This window comes from Octopus bimaculoides, chromosome 4, assembly GCF_046866305.1.
Source record: "Octopus bimaculoides isolate indiv1 chromosome 4, ASM4686630v1, whole genome shotgun sequence".
Classification (NCBI taxonomy): domain Eukaryota; kingdom Metazoa; phylum Mollusca; class Cephalopoda; order Octopoda; family Octopodidae; genus Octopus; species Octopus bimaculoides.
Genome location: NC_142931.1, coordinates 76,571,485 through 76,587,853, shown reverse-complemented (window position 1 = coordinate 76,587,853; position 16,369 = coordinate 76,571,485). Strand labels below are relative to the sequence as shown.

At 34.9% G+C, this 16,369-nt stretch overlaps 1 protein-coding gene across 2 annotated transcripts in view; it reads left to right on the top strand.

Moving 5' to 3' along the window:
• LOC106869369 (uncharacterized) overlaps positions 1 to 15,705 on the top strand; it is a 185,761-nt gene extending 170,056 nt beyond the window's left edge. For both annotated transcript variants that reach the window (XM_052967147.2, XM_052967146.2), the window contains 3 exons: positions 989 to 1,113; positions 7,369 to 7,436; positions 13,968 to 15,705. In XM_052967147.2, the coding sequence (XP_052823107.1) occupies positions 989 to 1,113; positions 7,369 to 7,436; positions 13,968 to 14,115 (341 nt within the window). In that variant the 3' untranslated portion in view covers positions 14,116 to 15,705. The remainder of the gene's footprint in view (positions 1 to 988; positions 1,114 to 7,368; positions 7,437 to 13,967) is intronic.
• The last annotated feature ends 664 nt before the right edge of the window (positions 15,706 to 16,369 follow it).

Here is a 16,369-nt window from a genome sequence, read left to right as displayed (position 1 = left end):
GCAGACATTAAATGACGATGATGATGATGATGATATATATATATATATATATATATATGACAGGCTTTCACACAGTTTCCATCCACCAAATTCATTCACAAGGCAATGGTCAGACAAGAGCTATAGAAAGTGACATTTGCCCTAGGTGCTGCCTTGGGACTGAACTCGAAACTTTGTGTTTGCAAAGCAAGCTTCTTAACCACACAGCCATTGAGAAACAAAAAGTTGTCATATAATGCACCAGTCCCCAACCTTTTTTTGCTTTGTGGATCAGTTTCATGCAACACAATCTTTCCATAGACTGAGGAACATATAAGTATCAAAACACAAAGTGCATAATATATAATTTAATTATTACAGACATTATGCAAAAACACTCCGCAGGCTGCAATAATCAATAAGCTAGAGATGAAATTTTAAAATCTATTCTTTTTGTATAGCCTGTTGGCAAATGATCCACAGCTCAGTTCTGGTCTACTGCCTGTGGTTAGCCACCCCTAAAATGTAGTCATAGACATACTGTGGGAGAAAAACAAATGGTGGGTGTTTATGACTGAAATACCTTTGGCTATTGGTTTATTCATTCAGAGTTGACTTAAGGCTAAATAACAACAACTTGATTATTATGGATCTCTAAGATTTGTTCAAAGTAGATCCCCTATATTCCTGCACCAATGTCTTCTAATTCACCCTGCTTCTTTTTTTTTTTTTATACTCATTTATTTATTTATTGCAACATTGCCTTCTTTCTTTGAAAAATTTGACTTGCATTTAAAAAAAAAATTTATTTAATCATATTTCTTTATTTTTGCTTTTTTTCTTTTCCTCGCCAGAATATGAAGACATAACTAGTGAGAAATCTCAATTGCAGTAATCCACCAAATATGATCATTAGAGTTTCTTAATTAAAATGTTATCTTTCATTACTTTTATTCTTGTTTTTCCACTTTTCTATTTCCTATCCTCTTTTCTACTCCATTCATTTCAGTAAGAACCGGAGATTTTTTTGACAGTGGAATAATGGAACGTTTACAACAAGAGCTGATCACGCTTACACGAATCACGCAGATTGATTTAGAAGGCAGCACTAATTCCATAACATTCCATGGCACTGTAAGTTTCATTTATTTATTTATTTATTCATTATTTCCCAGTGTTGTTAGGCTGAGACTTAGAAATAAGTTCTCAGTGACTCTAGTCTATGATTTGGTTTTGATAGCAAACTTGCTGACTGCACAACTGAATCAGTTCACTTTTGTAGCTTAAAGGCATCATCATCATCGTCACCATCACGTACTAGATCTGATCCTCATTTCTTCTCTCTATATACATTTAAGATATGTTGTTGTAAGAAACCAATAATACAAATCCTAGAATACACATACATGTGTGCACAAACACTCATGCATATGTGTGCATGTATATATAAATATATACACACACAAAGTTGCTGTGTAGTAAAATGTCTGCTTCCCAACCACATGGTTGTGGATTCAGTCCCACTGTGAGATACCTTGGGAAAGTGTCTTCTACTACAACCCAGGCCAACCAAAGCCTTGTGAGTGGATCTGATAGACAGAAACTGAAAGAAGCCTGTCACACAAACACACATTTCTTTGTATGTACGTTTGTGTGCATACAGTTTCCTTGCTTTGATTTCTCATGATAGTTGTGAATTTCACTGTCATGCAAATAGTGTCCCTCGTTTCCTATTTTCTGAGACATCTTTAGTCATGGCAAAATATTACCTTACTCGGAAACAAATGAGGGTTGGTGACAGAAAGGGCATCTAGCCATAGAAAATTTGTCTCAACAAATTTCGCCTGACCCATGCAAGCATGGAAAGGTGGCCGTTAAACGATTATCAGCTGTATGTACTGTATTATGGTAGGTAGTGGCATGCTGGTACCAGGTAGATACATTACCGATGGTAATATAACATAATTATGAGATTAAATTGATTTCACCCAGCTAGTCTGTTAAGTTTGATGGATACAAGTAAAAGAGAACGTGTAAGTATTCATAAGAGTTGCAGGGTCTTGTTTATGGGTTTTGTTATTTCCTCAGACGTGTTTTGATGCATAGAATTGGTAATATTACTGTAATTCATTGTTTTTGTTTTTATTCGCTTAGACATCACTTGGGCTTCTACTGCTGACACAGTACTTTGGATTCTGGCTTAAATTTCAGCCCCTCAAAAGCAGTATCTATGTAATAGTCAACCCCATAAATTTGACCTTAAAAAGTGGTCTAAAAAGTTTATATGGTGTGTGTGTGTAGGCTGGTATATATCTCAAATGGTTACAAAGTAGCATTTAAAACACCCAAGTATCTTACCTATTACTAACATAGAAATATTGTGTCTCAAACATGAAAAATCATCATTTAATGTCTGTCTTCTATGCTGGTGTGGGTTGGATGGTTTGACAGGAGCTAGCAAGCCAGAGAACTGCACCAGGCTCCATTGTCTGCTCTGGCATGGTTTCTACAGCTGAATGCTTTTCCTAATGCCAACCATTTTACAGAGTGTACTGGGTGTTTTTTATGTGGCACCAGTACAGGTGCTTTTTACATGGTCCTAACACTAGTGGAGTTGTCAAATAACTCAAGGATGGAGTGATACTGAGGGAAGTGGTTCTATGCCAGCTGAGAGGTTTAGAATTAAAATTGATATGGAATCTTATTTCATCATTATTCCTGAATTTAAGGCAGTGAGTTTAAGCAGGATCATTAACATGCCAAACAAAATGATTTGAAACATTTCTTCTGGTTTTACATTCTGAGTTCAAATTCCACTGAGATCAACTTTGCCTTTCATCTTTTTGGGGTTAATAAAATAAGTAACAATTGAACAGGGAGTGGGGTGATGTAATTGACTAACCCCTGTCCCAAAATGTCAGCCCTTGTGCCTATTGTAGAAAGGATTATTATTCTTGAAATTTAGATAACTGTTTCATAGAATGGGTAGAGCATAAGACAAAATGCCTTTTGGTATTTAGTGGTATCGTTTAATTTTTTACCTCAAATCTCACTCATATTTGCTTTTCATCCTTCTAGACTTTTGATAAAATAAAGTACCTGTGAGTACTAAGGTCAATATAATACACTATACTTATAGCTACCCTACCTTTGAAAAATGGTCTTGTGGTCATATGCCACTTTTAAAAATAAATATTTCAGTTGTCTGTGCCTCCAATATTACCAATACTAACACTTTCAGTAAATTATATTGAGAGAGAGAGTGTGTGTGTGTGTGTGTGTATGTGTGTGATAGAGAGAGACAGAGATTCTTCTCTTTTAATCAATTCATGTTTATTTTCCAACCTAACAGTTTCTAGATGCTCCACCACCACCTATGTCCATAACAGAAGGCCTGACTTTTTAGTGTGTCAAGGGGGCGCTGAGTACAGATAATTATAGACATAAAACTTACCCTCCCCTACCCCTTTCAGTATCTCAGCTGATGTTAGCTAGAACCTGTACTATGCTATGAAGAGGTGGAGTGGTGGGGTGAGAGAGCTTGAAGGTTGTTTGTTGCAGCCGATGTAAAACATTTTATCACAGTCTTCACAAGTAATTATATTTCACTTAGACTTAAAACCAAGCATTTTTTTATAGAATGTGTTATCTCCTATTGCTTCAGTAAAAATTTGAGTTTGCTCTCTGTTAGCCTTTTAACAAATGTTTAGCTCAAAGAGAAACAGCTGCTGAGCTCTGATAGAAGAAAAGCAATTACCTGTGTTAAAGGAAAATTATATGGGATTTCTCAGTTTCCATCTGATGACTTTGTCTCTTACAGAAGGAAATAGTGAAGTTAATGTCAGGCTACCTGATCATGGGAAATAAATTTACATTCAGCTAAAATGAATTTTGTCACTAAGCATTTCAATTCAACATGTTCTATATATGTAGGCCAGGAATTAAATTTAAGTATTGTCTCAGACAGCTGTTGAGAGAGAGAGAGAGAGAGAGAGAGAGAAGCTTGGTGAAAATACATAAAATACACTGAAGAAATGACAATAAAAATATTGTTCTATGAACTATATCTTTTCAAAGTCAGTTGGTGCCAAATACTTTGAATTATCTCTGTATGTGGTGACAAATACGGGGGAGGGGGTTCCTGACAGGCAAGAGGCCTTGTTTTTGCTATTTTGTCTACCTTTATTTTCACACAACAAAAATGTTATTGCAAGCAGGCATAGTATTTTCAGCAATATCTGTCAGTGTCTTCCTATATACTCTTTCTCTACCTGAATCCTGTTGTTATGACATAATTGACCTGTACTAACTTAATTCTTGTGTGCTTCAGTGTGATATTTTGTGCTATATGGTTGTTTATTCATACATTCAAAAGGCCAGTGTGATTATCCTGTGAACTAGTGTGTAAATTGAAAATCAAAAACTGTCATCTAGGTTGGACTCACTGAATGAATTTCCTGTCTTTCGGTCTGAAAATCCAGGAGCCAATGTCTGTCCACCAGATTCTTCTTACTTCTGCCACCTTTTGCATGGTATTCAGAATCTTGACAACTGGGACCATATTACATTACTAGTACACTATTGACAGATGCTTTACTCTTGGTCAACCTTGACAAATTAGCTCTATGATCTAAAGTATTTTAGCTATCCCAGCTTTTCCAAGCATAGTTGATCTCTAACAACATAATTCAGTGTGTTCTTCCTATTTTTAAAGCAGTAGCATGTGATTGAAGGGAGATTTAGATGTTATTTCTAGTAGCTCAAGCAACCAAGTAAAGGCTCTTTCATTGGCCCCCAGTTTGTTGTTGTTAAGCCCCAAGACAGCCCTAATTGTGTATACCTACAACTGAAGGTATTCGAAGCATGGTTCTCCCCAAACCACATTTTCCTGTATTCTCCAGCCCCTCTAAAATACTAGGGTGTGATTTGAGGAACATTTAGTTGTGACTTCTAGCAGGTCACAAAGTAATATGAAAGGCTCCCTCATTAACTGGAGTTCATAGTTGTTGATTGTAATGGTGAATGTATTTTCTGACTCAGCTGCAATGATTGTCGGTTTATGATTGTTAATAATTTTACTGTATTTCAAAGATTTTTTGCTGAATTCATTTCTAGTGAATTTTACACTGTTTCAATTAGTTAGAGAATAATAAATGATTTAAAGGAACTCAAGAATACTTTTTCATTATTAAGCTTTATAATGTGGAACATTTATTCATTCATTCTTTTTTTTTACCATTACTTTTACCATGCTAGCATGGGTTGCACAAATACTTATAGTTGGATACCAATCCTGTCACTAACCCTTTCTTGTTTTTTCATGTAAAGGGGTTTTTTTTTTTTCTTTCTCATCCTTGAAAGGTCTGTACTTATGATTCATTATTAAGAAATATCAACATAACATAATGTCTTTGTTTTTACTCAGTTTCAGGCAAAGATATGGAGTGTGAATTGACACAGTCACACACACATTTATATATATGTGATAGATACCCCTAATAAAACAGTTGGTGAAAGTAATTGTGATTTATCTAAAATATACATTTTTCTGCCTTTTATTCAAAATATTCATTGCGCTTAACTGTACAAGCTGGATATATGTATTCATGCAAACTTCCTCCTCTGGATTTACTACGTGTTAACACCTATTAATTGGGCTCTTAGTTACTGTGCATATATATATTCTTTGATGTTTTATGCTGTGTTAAAAATGTTAAAAATACAATGTACATCATGTGAGACAAACATTGACTCAGCAGCGATCTATGAGAATGCCAGACATATTATGCTTTTAAAGATGATTATAAAGAGATTTTCTCTCAGACGAAAGCCGCAACACACTATCTTTCATCAGTATGTGTGTGTGTGTGTGTGTGTGTATATATATATATATATATATATATATATATATATATATATAAATATATAGTATTATCTTGATCTTATGATATTTACTTTGTATTATATTATACTTATTTATTGTACTTTTAATTATAAATTTTTTTTATATGTGACAGTGGATTTTCATCGATGAGTTCATAAACCTTGGTTCTTTTCCCTAATACTATATACTTATATATATTTTATACTGTGAAACTTAATTTAATTTTAATTTTTAATAAATTGATTTTAATTGAGTTTTTACCTGTAATTTTGGATTTTATCCCTAATATTACTATTATTATACATATATATATATATACACACACAAGTGGGTACCCAAAAGAAACTGGAATTTTGCAATATTATTTTATTCACTTTGGTTTTACATGTTTACACTTTTATCGCCTTCAAAGTATTCTCCATTTAAAGCAATGCATTGGTCCAGACCCGTTTTCTACTGTTGGAAGCAGCGCTGGAACTCTTACAAAAGTGATGCCTTTTAAAACCTCTGTTGAGTTTTTTCTTCACTTCTCCCACATCTGCAAATTTTATAGCACCAGATTTCATCATCAGTGATGACCTTTGAAAATAAGGTCTGGATCAACTTGCGACTGTTCTTTCAGTTCACAACATGCATTCAGTTGTGACTGCTTTTGATCTTCCGTGAGCAAGCAAGACACAAATTTCACTGCAACTCTTTTCATTCACAATTTCTTGCTCAAAATTTGTTGGCAGGAGCCCCAGGACACACCAGTCATATCAACAAGTTCATCAACTATTTGGTAACAGTCCTCCAAGATCAGTTCATGAATTTTCATTCGTTCAGGAGGTCAACGCTCACCTCGAACAAGGTTGATCCTCATGCAACAAGTGACCATTCTTACATTGTGAAGACCACTCATAAACTTGTTTTGATCACAGTACAGTCTTGTAAGCAGTTTGAAGCATGACAACTATTTGAGCTGCTGTTTACCCCAGCAGAAAACAGAAGATCATGGAAGCACACTATTCCTTCATTTCAGCCATCACAAAAATCAGTGAGACAGAGAAGAAGCACTGCAAAACAAAGACACACCACATAGCAGTATGAACTTAGTGGAGAGTGCCGGTTTGCAGACTGATGCTTGAAGTGGCTTCCAGAACAACAGGCTTGTCCCACAGAGAATTTTTCTGGTTACTTTTGTGTGCCCCCTCGTATACATTAAGTATGATACACAAATGGCTATTTTAATTTCATGCTGTTTCATTTGTATGCAGTGAGTTTTATTCATTCCTGCTGGCTTTCTGTAATATCAATCGATATATATTTCATTGTATTGGAGAGATCAAATTTCATCCAGACATGTGACTAGTGAGTGCATATTACTGACAAGGCCCAAGGTAGCTGAAACATGTTTGACATTTTCAGAGTACGAACACCCCCTTAAGATGATAGTGTGTGCATGTTGTGCACACACATGCATACACACCACTCACAAACACTAATAAATATTGTTATATATTTAGGTGATTGCAAGAAGAAGAGAAGACTCTGGAAAAATAAAAGTTTTATTACACTGGACACCTGAGAACATGTAAGTATTCTTGTTCTATATACCAAAACCCACAAATAGTCCTTAGCCTAATTACACTGTGTAACTTTTTTTTTTTTTTAAATTTCATTTTGTCTTTGGTCAGTAAGTGCTATTTCCAATTTGCTTTCTATCTCGAAATCAAAGGAAATGACTACTATTCCCTTCAAACTTTACTCTTGTGACGTGGACATCAATGTTTGGAAACTGACCTATTTTCCATTACATTTCAGACAGATTCAATGCTGAGTTGAAGCAGACATATCATTATAGCAAATATTCTGCTCAATACCACGGATCTGCTTGTCAGTTGCTTGACCTTAACCACTTGAGCATGTCCCTTAGTGGCTAACAAATGTGTGCATCTTTGGTGATGAGTAGGAGTAATTGGGGAGCATCATAGCCATCTGTTGAGAAGGATTCTATGGAGTTTGAATAAATATAACAAATGTAAAGTTTGAAGGAAATATTAATCATGTTTCATGCTTTCTAGGGGTAAGCAAATAAATAACAGTTGCTACCCAAGTACAAAAATTGTGTTACACAGTTTTATCAATACATGCTAGTTTTCCTTGTCTCATATAAAAACACACCAGTTGCTTTTGTCCCTTATATCCAAGCAATTAATTGCAATATTTTATTCCTAATTAGTTGTGTGTTCAGAATTAATTCATCTCCTCTTAGGATGTCAAACTAACTTTTCAACATAACTGCTTTATTTCATTGATTCGGTATAGTTTGTTGTAATGTGTGTGTACATGTTTGTCTTTCTGTGCTACTATTTGCCTCTCTCTTTTAGTATGTGTGTGCACACGTGTAGTGAAACCTGAGAAAATACTAATTAAACAATTAATTTACAAAATTAGTATGAACGTAATTTGTGAAATCATAATTTATGGGTGAAATCTTCTTTTGATCTTTCCATCAGATATTACAGGCCATGTCACTTATAATTTAAGGTAGTTATTCTGGTAGTTGATTGAATTTTTCAGATGATTTATTTAAAAATGATGACTTAAACTTGAATCTCAAAAACAGCAGTGAAAACTTAAAAGCAAACATTTTAAACTTAATATGATTTAAATTTTTGCTTTAGATCAATCCTATCTCTTGTTTTTTCCATTCTTTTAGTACCCTTTTGGCTCACATTCTCTCAACCCCACCTATCCTGATTCCAGAGGATAAGCACCATCATGATACTACCTTTTGGAGCTAAATACCCACCCCTTAAATGCCATGGAGACAGCTTTGGTCCACCACTATAAAGTTTTCTCTGCTCTTTCTTTCCATAAGAGATCATGTTATTTATGTCCATGTGTCCTCAACTTCTAGCAAGAATAACCAAAGACACCAAATAGTCAAATAGTGAAAGTAACTATATAGGAAGCTGGGTAGTTTTATATGAAAAGGGTTCTTTACTAAATGCAATCCTCAGAGGGCAAACCATTTAGATTAAGCAATAACTCTGAATTAGTAATTAAAACAGTGTAAAATAATAGACGATAGGAAGAGCATCATCATCATCTTAATTTTCTTCATCATCATCATTTTAACATCCACTATTCCATGTTTGCATGGACAAGGAGGCACAAACACACACATACGTGCTCATGTGCACACATTCTGTAGGTGCATGTTGGATTTAAATAGGAAATAGACTATGATAGTTTTTGAACAAGGACAAATCCAAATTTTGCAGAGTAACATCCCCCCTTCCTGTTCCTCTTCCTCCAGAACCCATCCTCACACATCACAGCTATCTTAATTTCACTTTCCAGCTCCACACATTCACTACTGCTACCCACTCTTGTAAAATGTGAGCAGCTATATCTCTTCTCCACAGCAAACAACCTGTTCTAGCCTCTTCTTTCATACTCTGTCAACACTTCATGTAAATTTGGATTCATTTCTACTGTAGCCTCATTCAATTGAAAAGATATTTTAAGTTACATGTGCTACTACTAGTGCAATGAAAAAGAACCCAGTAAACTCTGTTAAAATGGTTTGTTTTAGCAAAGATATCCAACCACAGAAATCATGCCAAAGCAGACAGAGCATGATGCAGTCTTCCAACCCTTTGGATTCCATTAAACCATTCAACCCATGCCAGCATAGAAGATGAGCATTAAAAGATGATGATGATGATAACACATATCTGACAGACTTTCAGTTTCCATCTCCCCAAATATATTTACAAGGCTTTGGTTGAACTGAGGCTATAATAGGAGACACTTGCCCGAGGTGTCATACAGTGAGACTGAACCTGAAACAACATGGTTATGAAGCAAATTTCTTAACCACACAAGTCATACCAGCTCTAAAAATCATGTTGTAAAGGAAAGAATGACCAGAGGCAATGTAGGTAGAGACACTCTTTAATTTTGTCAGTGATGATCTCCAGTGCTGTTGGCATGATAAAATGCACCTAGTTCACATAGTAAGGTGATATCCAACTGTAAAAACTCTGCTAAAATTAACATGATATTGACAGCAACAAAATAAGCAGAATGGGTACATCGTGTCTCTTTAGTTACGTTTCAGAAGAGGCAACTAAAATGTTGACAGCAGGATTGTATTTGGCTGTAAAACATCTGCCCTGAAAATCTTTCCATACTATCTCGTGCCAAGAGTGAAAGGCCAAAATAAAACCTCTAAAAGATATGATCTAATTCTCGGGTCATAGATAGATGGTTTGATGTTCAGAAAGAGTTACTGAAGTAATGTAATCTTTTTGGCTTGGAGGAAACTGACAGTTTATTTCTGCCACAATCAGTTGCATTGATGAAGAAATTGTGAAAATTTCAGTGGTATACTCCAGAATCGCATCAAGATCAGAATTTTTGCTAGTAATAGCTTCAGTTACAAAAATTGTTTTGTAAATCATGATCTAGGTGCAGTTGTTTTGTATATTGCTTGTTATTTTTAGTGTTTCTGTCCAAGTCAGACATGGTCAAGCAAAACAAACCCTTGATGAGAAAGTTGCAACTGTCTCAAAATTTTTTCATTTGTTTATCTATGATGTCCAATCATCATCATCATCATCATTTAACATCCGCTTTCCATGCTAGCATGGGTTGGACGATTTGACTGAGGACTGGTGAACCAAATGGCTACACCAGGCTCCAATCTGATTTGTCAGAGTTTCTACAGCTGGATGCCCTTCCTAACGCCAGGCACAAAGGCCATTCAAGCGGTACTGGCAACAGCCACGCTCAAAATGGTGTATTTTACTTGCCACCTGCACAGGATCCAGTCCAGCGGCACTGGCAACGATCTCGCTTGAATGTCTTTTCACATGCCAGGAAGGCGACACTGGTAACGATCACGCTCAAATGGTGCTATTTACGTGCCACTTCCTTTAAATGGTAACTTGTGTTTTGAAGGAAATTGCTTGTTATTTTTAGCAAGTCAAGTAACCATAAAGAGGCTTCCTCACTGGCTTTTGCTGATTTTTCTTTTATGTTTTTTTTTTTAGGCAATCAATCAACTTTGAAAACTAAAGTAAGAGTGACCTCTTGATTGTTAATGAGGTGTAGTCATATGGAACTGCACTTTTATTAACAGATATTAAACAATCTCAAAAAATCAAAGGGAACTTGTTTCCTCACTCACCTGACACTTAAAACACCTGACAAGGTTTCTTAGTGATGCCAGGTGCAGTTGCCTTACTTTATGTAGTTTTCAATGATTTTATTTCATCTTACATTCACTGTTTAAATACTAGTTATATTGTAGTTATACAATATAACATAAATTTCCCTGTAAGCAGAATGTATTGAAAGGGCCCAAGTTTTCCATGGCTTTGATATACTAGATTTGTTTAGATTTTTTTTTTTTTGTCTGAGTTGAGTTTATAATTTTGTTTAGCACAAAGAGTATTAATCTATTAATAGTAATAATCTTATTCACTAGGCCACCAACACATGTATATACATCTTTAGTCTAGTGGAAAAGAATATTGTTACTCTTAGGAATATAAGTTCTAAGTTTAACTCACAGAGAATAAAGCATCTAATGATGATAGTGATGACTAGAAATTGGAACGTAGTGGAGTAGTAAATAAGTCTTAATTTTCTGAAAACTTTTTTTTTTTTTGTCTTCATCTTCTTCCAAATCTAGCTTCATTTTTTTATTTTGGGTGGTCCAGTATCTCAAATTTAGTCATGTCTTTTTTTCTTAATCATGCTTAATCTTGTCTTATGGTTTAATAACACTTCCTTGACCTTGTGTCCCTTTAGTCCCTTTGTTGGAAGCACAAAGACCAAGTCTCCAGTTTGGGCTTAACTCAGTTTCTTGATGCATTTACTTTATAATCAACTGATGACTCGTGTTTTCTTCCTGTTTCCCTCCCATCAGTCTTGGAAGCCCTATAAGAGTCATTGATGCCGGCTTTCTTTTTCGGCTAAGCAATGATTTTTAAACAAAGCTTTGTTTCATGAAACCTGTCTGGATTTCATGAAACCTAAAAGTACTTGTAATATACAGTTGTCATTTATAATCCACTCTATCCTTTTCCAGTATTTCTGGCCATGTCCCCAAAGTAAAAATTCTCAATCAACATACCTCTAGCAATGACTAGTGATATGTGTTTATGTATTATATCACTGTAACAACCAGACTATTGGATGTTATTATACACTACTGATCACAATGTGCTACCTTGCATTGTTTTAGCTTTTGAATGATGCTACCCTGCTGGCCAAGTAGGAGGGCTAACTTTCCCCTGGATGAGATGCCAGTTTGGCATACAGTTAACTATTTACAGCTGAATGGACTGGAGCAATGTGAAATGAAGTGTTTTGTTCAAGAACACAATACAGTATTAGTGGTTTTGATTCCTTGCTTGGGAATCGAAATCACAATCTTATGATTGTGAGCACAACAATCGAAGCAATAGGTTAGGATGTTGCTCTCACATATATGTGAACAGCAAACATTGTTCAGTGCTAGCATTTCTCATAAGTTGCTTTTGCAAGGTTTCTTTACAACTGATTAGATGCAATTCTCCACTTTGGTTGTAATGAATATAGGGTAGAATGTCTTGGAGACTGCTTGGGATTGGGAGATATTTGAAGGCTACTGTATTATCAATAGCTACAATTTCATTATCACATCATCCAGTAGTTAACCCTTGTTATTGTTGGTTAGCTCTAGGTCAGCCTTAATCAGGTAGATTTACGATCATAGATGTTTTTCATCTTTTCACAGACATAATGTGTCAAAGACTACATCTATGTGCCCTTGTTTTTAAGACTAGGTTGTAAGGGGGTTTTGGTTGCTGTTCCAACAAGTCAAGCAACTGCATAGAGGCTCCATTGGTGGTTGTTGTTGGGGTCCCCCCCCCCCTCAATGTTTGTATTTTTCATACTGACATCAGTTTTATGACATGTTGCCGCACCTCTCAGTTTGTATCATCTCATTTGCAAAATTCAGCATCTTGAGATCCAATCTCACCCCAACTACTTCTCATCTCTTGGTTCTTATTTAACGACCTGAGAAATTATATGGCATCCTGTTTATTAATTTATTGTTTTAATTTTCACTCCAAGGTTAGCCTGGATTGAGCAGACATTTTAACAAGGCACTCCAACCACAACTATAGTCTCTACTTTTCTCGTCAGTCAATAGGAGTACACTATGCAACTTGTCCTTTGCTTTTTAAGACATTAAGCAAGATTTGACTGCTACTTCTAACAAATTGAACAACCACACAGGTTCCCTCAGTTTATTTTCTTTCCCCATCCCCCACTGCAACTTTTACATAGTCATTCATATACATAGTATCACTTGCATGCCTCCTCACTCATTCACACTCAAAATTCCATTTTATTCAACAGATCTAGTCATTCAATTATAATGATACGTGTTCTACATATACTTGTATCTTTAACCCTTTTGATGCCAACCTGCCTGAGATTGCCCTGTTCTGCTCTGGCCTCTGGCCCCTTCTCCCACATTTTCACCTGCCTATTACCCCTTACTTTCTAGCATAAAATTAACTTCTCAGGGTCCATAGTCTTGCTAGTGCTGCTAGCTTGGGAAAAGCACCCAGTACATACTGGAAAGTGGTTAGCATTAAGAAGGACATCCAGTTGTAGAAACCATGCCAAAGCAGACACTGGAGCTCCATCCAACACATGCCAACCTGGAACACGGATGTTAAAATGATGAGGAGGATGATGATATATAAATCTGTCTTTCTCTGTATAAATACAATACATATATAAGCATATTTGATCATGTGTATGTATGTGTGTATACATCTGTTATTTTGCAAATAGGCTATTTGTTTCAGAAATTCAGCATCTTCAAAGATAATACTGAAGATGTCAAATGGGTGAACCAAATGGCCTATTTCTAAGATAACCATGAATAAATTCAACATTATTTGTTTGTTAAAAGCATTCATTTGTTTTTTTTTTAAATTGTGAGTTCCTTTATCAAACAATACAGATTTATCTAATGGACACGTTTTTTTCTTTTTCTTTTTTTTGCATATATTTACTTAATATTGTTTCCATTTTTTTCTTGCAGATTCCCTGATTGCTGGGTGCCAGAGTCACAGGTGCAAGAAGTGCACAAACGTGTCATTCCACTGACAAGCTTACCTCAGGATAGTGCAGCAGCTCTGCATTCCTCATTCTATCGTCGGCACCGCTATCGCAAACATCGCAGAAAATAATCAGTCAACTATGGTTTTAAAACCCTCACTCAACCCCCCCTGTTATATTTTTACAGCAGTCCTAACTTACCTCCACCCTCTACCTCTCCTATCTTTCTCTTTCTATGTGTGTGTGTGTGTCTGTCTTTCCATACAGACCTCTGCCCTTCTGTACTTCTCCTTTTCTTCCCCACCCACCCCTTTCTATACTGACCTCTCTTCCCCCCTTCATTGCCATTCTGACCTTTCTGCCCTCTCCATACTGATCTCTCTCTCTCTTTCTCTTTCTACCTCTCTTCTCTCTTTCTCTCTCTTTTCTACTGTCTCCTGCTTTTCCTATTCTAACCTTCCTCCTAATACTTACCTCTGTGTCTCTCTCTGCACTAACCCTTCTTTCTTCAATACTCTTTTCTGGTCTCTCTTTAAAGTGACTTTTTCCTTTCTTATATCCCTGTTACCTTCATTCATTTCTTTCTCTCCATTTCTAAGTATCTACAAATAACTTCCAACTGAAGAGAGAACTCATCCTTTCCCATGCCACCCTTCCCCTGGATCCTGTGGAAATATAAATATACAATTCTATAAGTCTGACTGTCTGACATATGTTCCTTGTAAGGATAACCAACAACAGTCAGTGAAGACAAAGGAAGAGTTTCTTTCAAAAAAAACTTCTTCCTGTCCCATTCCTTCAAACAAGAAAACAGAAATGAATGAAAGAAATTAAACCAAAAAAAAGAAAAAAAGAAAGAAAAAGAGAGAGAGAGAGAGAAAGAGAGAAAATGTTTAATGATAAACAAAAAGTTGTGTTGGAATTTGTTGGCATAATTAAAACAAAACAAAACAAAACATGCATACAATTTAATTAATCTACCAGGTGACAAAGCCTTAATAATAATAATAATAATAATCAATTTGAGCCATCCAATCCAATCCCTAATGTGCCTCTATCCTTCGCAGGTGCGAATATGGTAGTGGGAGGGGAACGGGGGAACGAGAACTTAAATAATTTAACAGACTTTACACCTGTTCTCATGAAATGATTCTTGCGCATCACACAATTACAAAAAAAAAAAGTAAAATATTTTTATAAGAGCTCCCCATGAAAAAAAAAAATAAAAACAGAAACATTTAAAAAAGGGGTGAGATTTTAAAAGGGAAAAAAAGAAATGAAAAAAAACAAACAAGGAATAATATTGATTTTTACATTTCCTTTTTTTTTTTTAGGCTAAAAGGTCATTAGCCATTAAAATTTTTTTTTAATTTATTTTTTTCTTTTGTATCTTTATTTTAATTTTTATTTTGGCAACAAGGTTGATGATCATTGCCTGAACTGCAATTCTTAATTTCAGCTCTTTTATGAGGTCAGGTAGGGTAGGGAAAGGGCTGAAAAGAACTTTCTGTTTCGGACACATATATATATATTAAAAAAAAAAAAAAAGAAAATTGGGGTATGAATGAATTAACAGTATCAATCAAATTCCATCTGATTTTTTAATAATTTTTTTGGTATCATTTTTTTTTTAAAAAACAAAAAAAAAAGCAAAGAAAAATGATTAGCACATTTTCTTCTTACATAGATATTAAAAAAATAAAATAAGTTTCAAGGCAAAATGAGGATAAATTAGTGTAAAATTCATTCACTAAATATCCCAACCGAATTTTTGTATGTTTCTTTGTTTCTTTTTTTTTTTATATACCCTTTTTTTCTATTTTGGAGTGCCTGAAACTTCCAGTGTTGTAATTTCAGTAAAGGGGTGGGGTTAAGGCACAAAAAATGGTGTCTGTCACATTTGGATGTTAGTATTAGCCTCTGTATGACCTGTCATTCAACATTAATATCATTTTTTTTAAAAAAACAAAAATATTAATAATAATAATGATAATAATAATAATTAATAATAATAAAGACACATCCCAAACAAAATACAGCTGTTTTTTAAAATAAACAGCTTGTGCAAAAAATATACACTTTTTCTTCATTTTGTTCTTTGTATAACTTTTGAGAATGTCTCAGTAATTTTTTTTTTTTTTGTTATATTTATTTAAACCATATTAGTTTTATTTCCTTTTCACTCTCACTCTCTCCCCTGTAATTAAAAAAAATTTAAATTCATGTTTTCAAAAAAAAAAAAAATCTTCATTACATCAATGCAAGAACGTTTGTAAAGTATTTTCACTGCCAATACCAGCCTCACAATCTTTGCGTTTAAGATCTAAGCCACTGTTTCTCAACCTTTTTTTTTTTTTACCGATGCGCCACTTCAATATCCCCTCA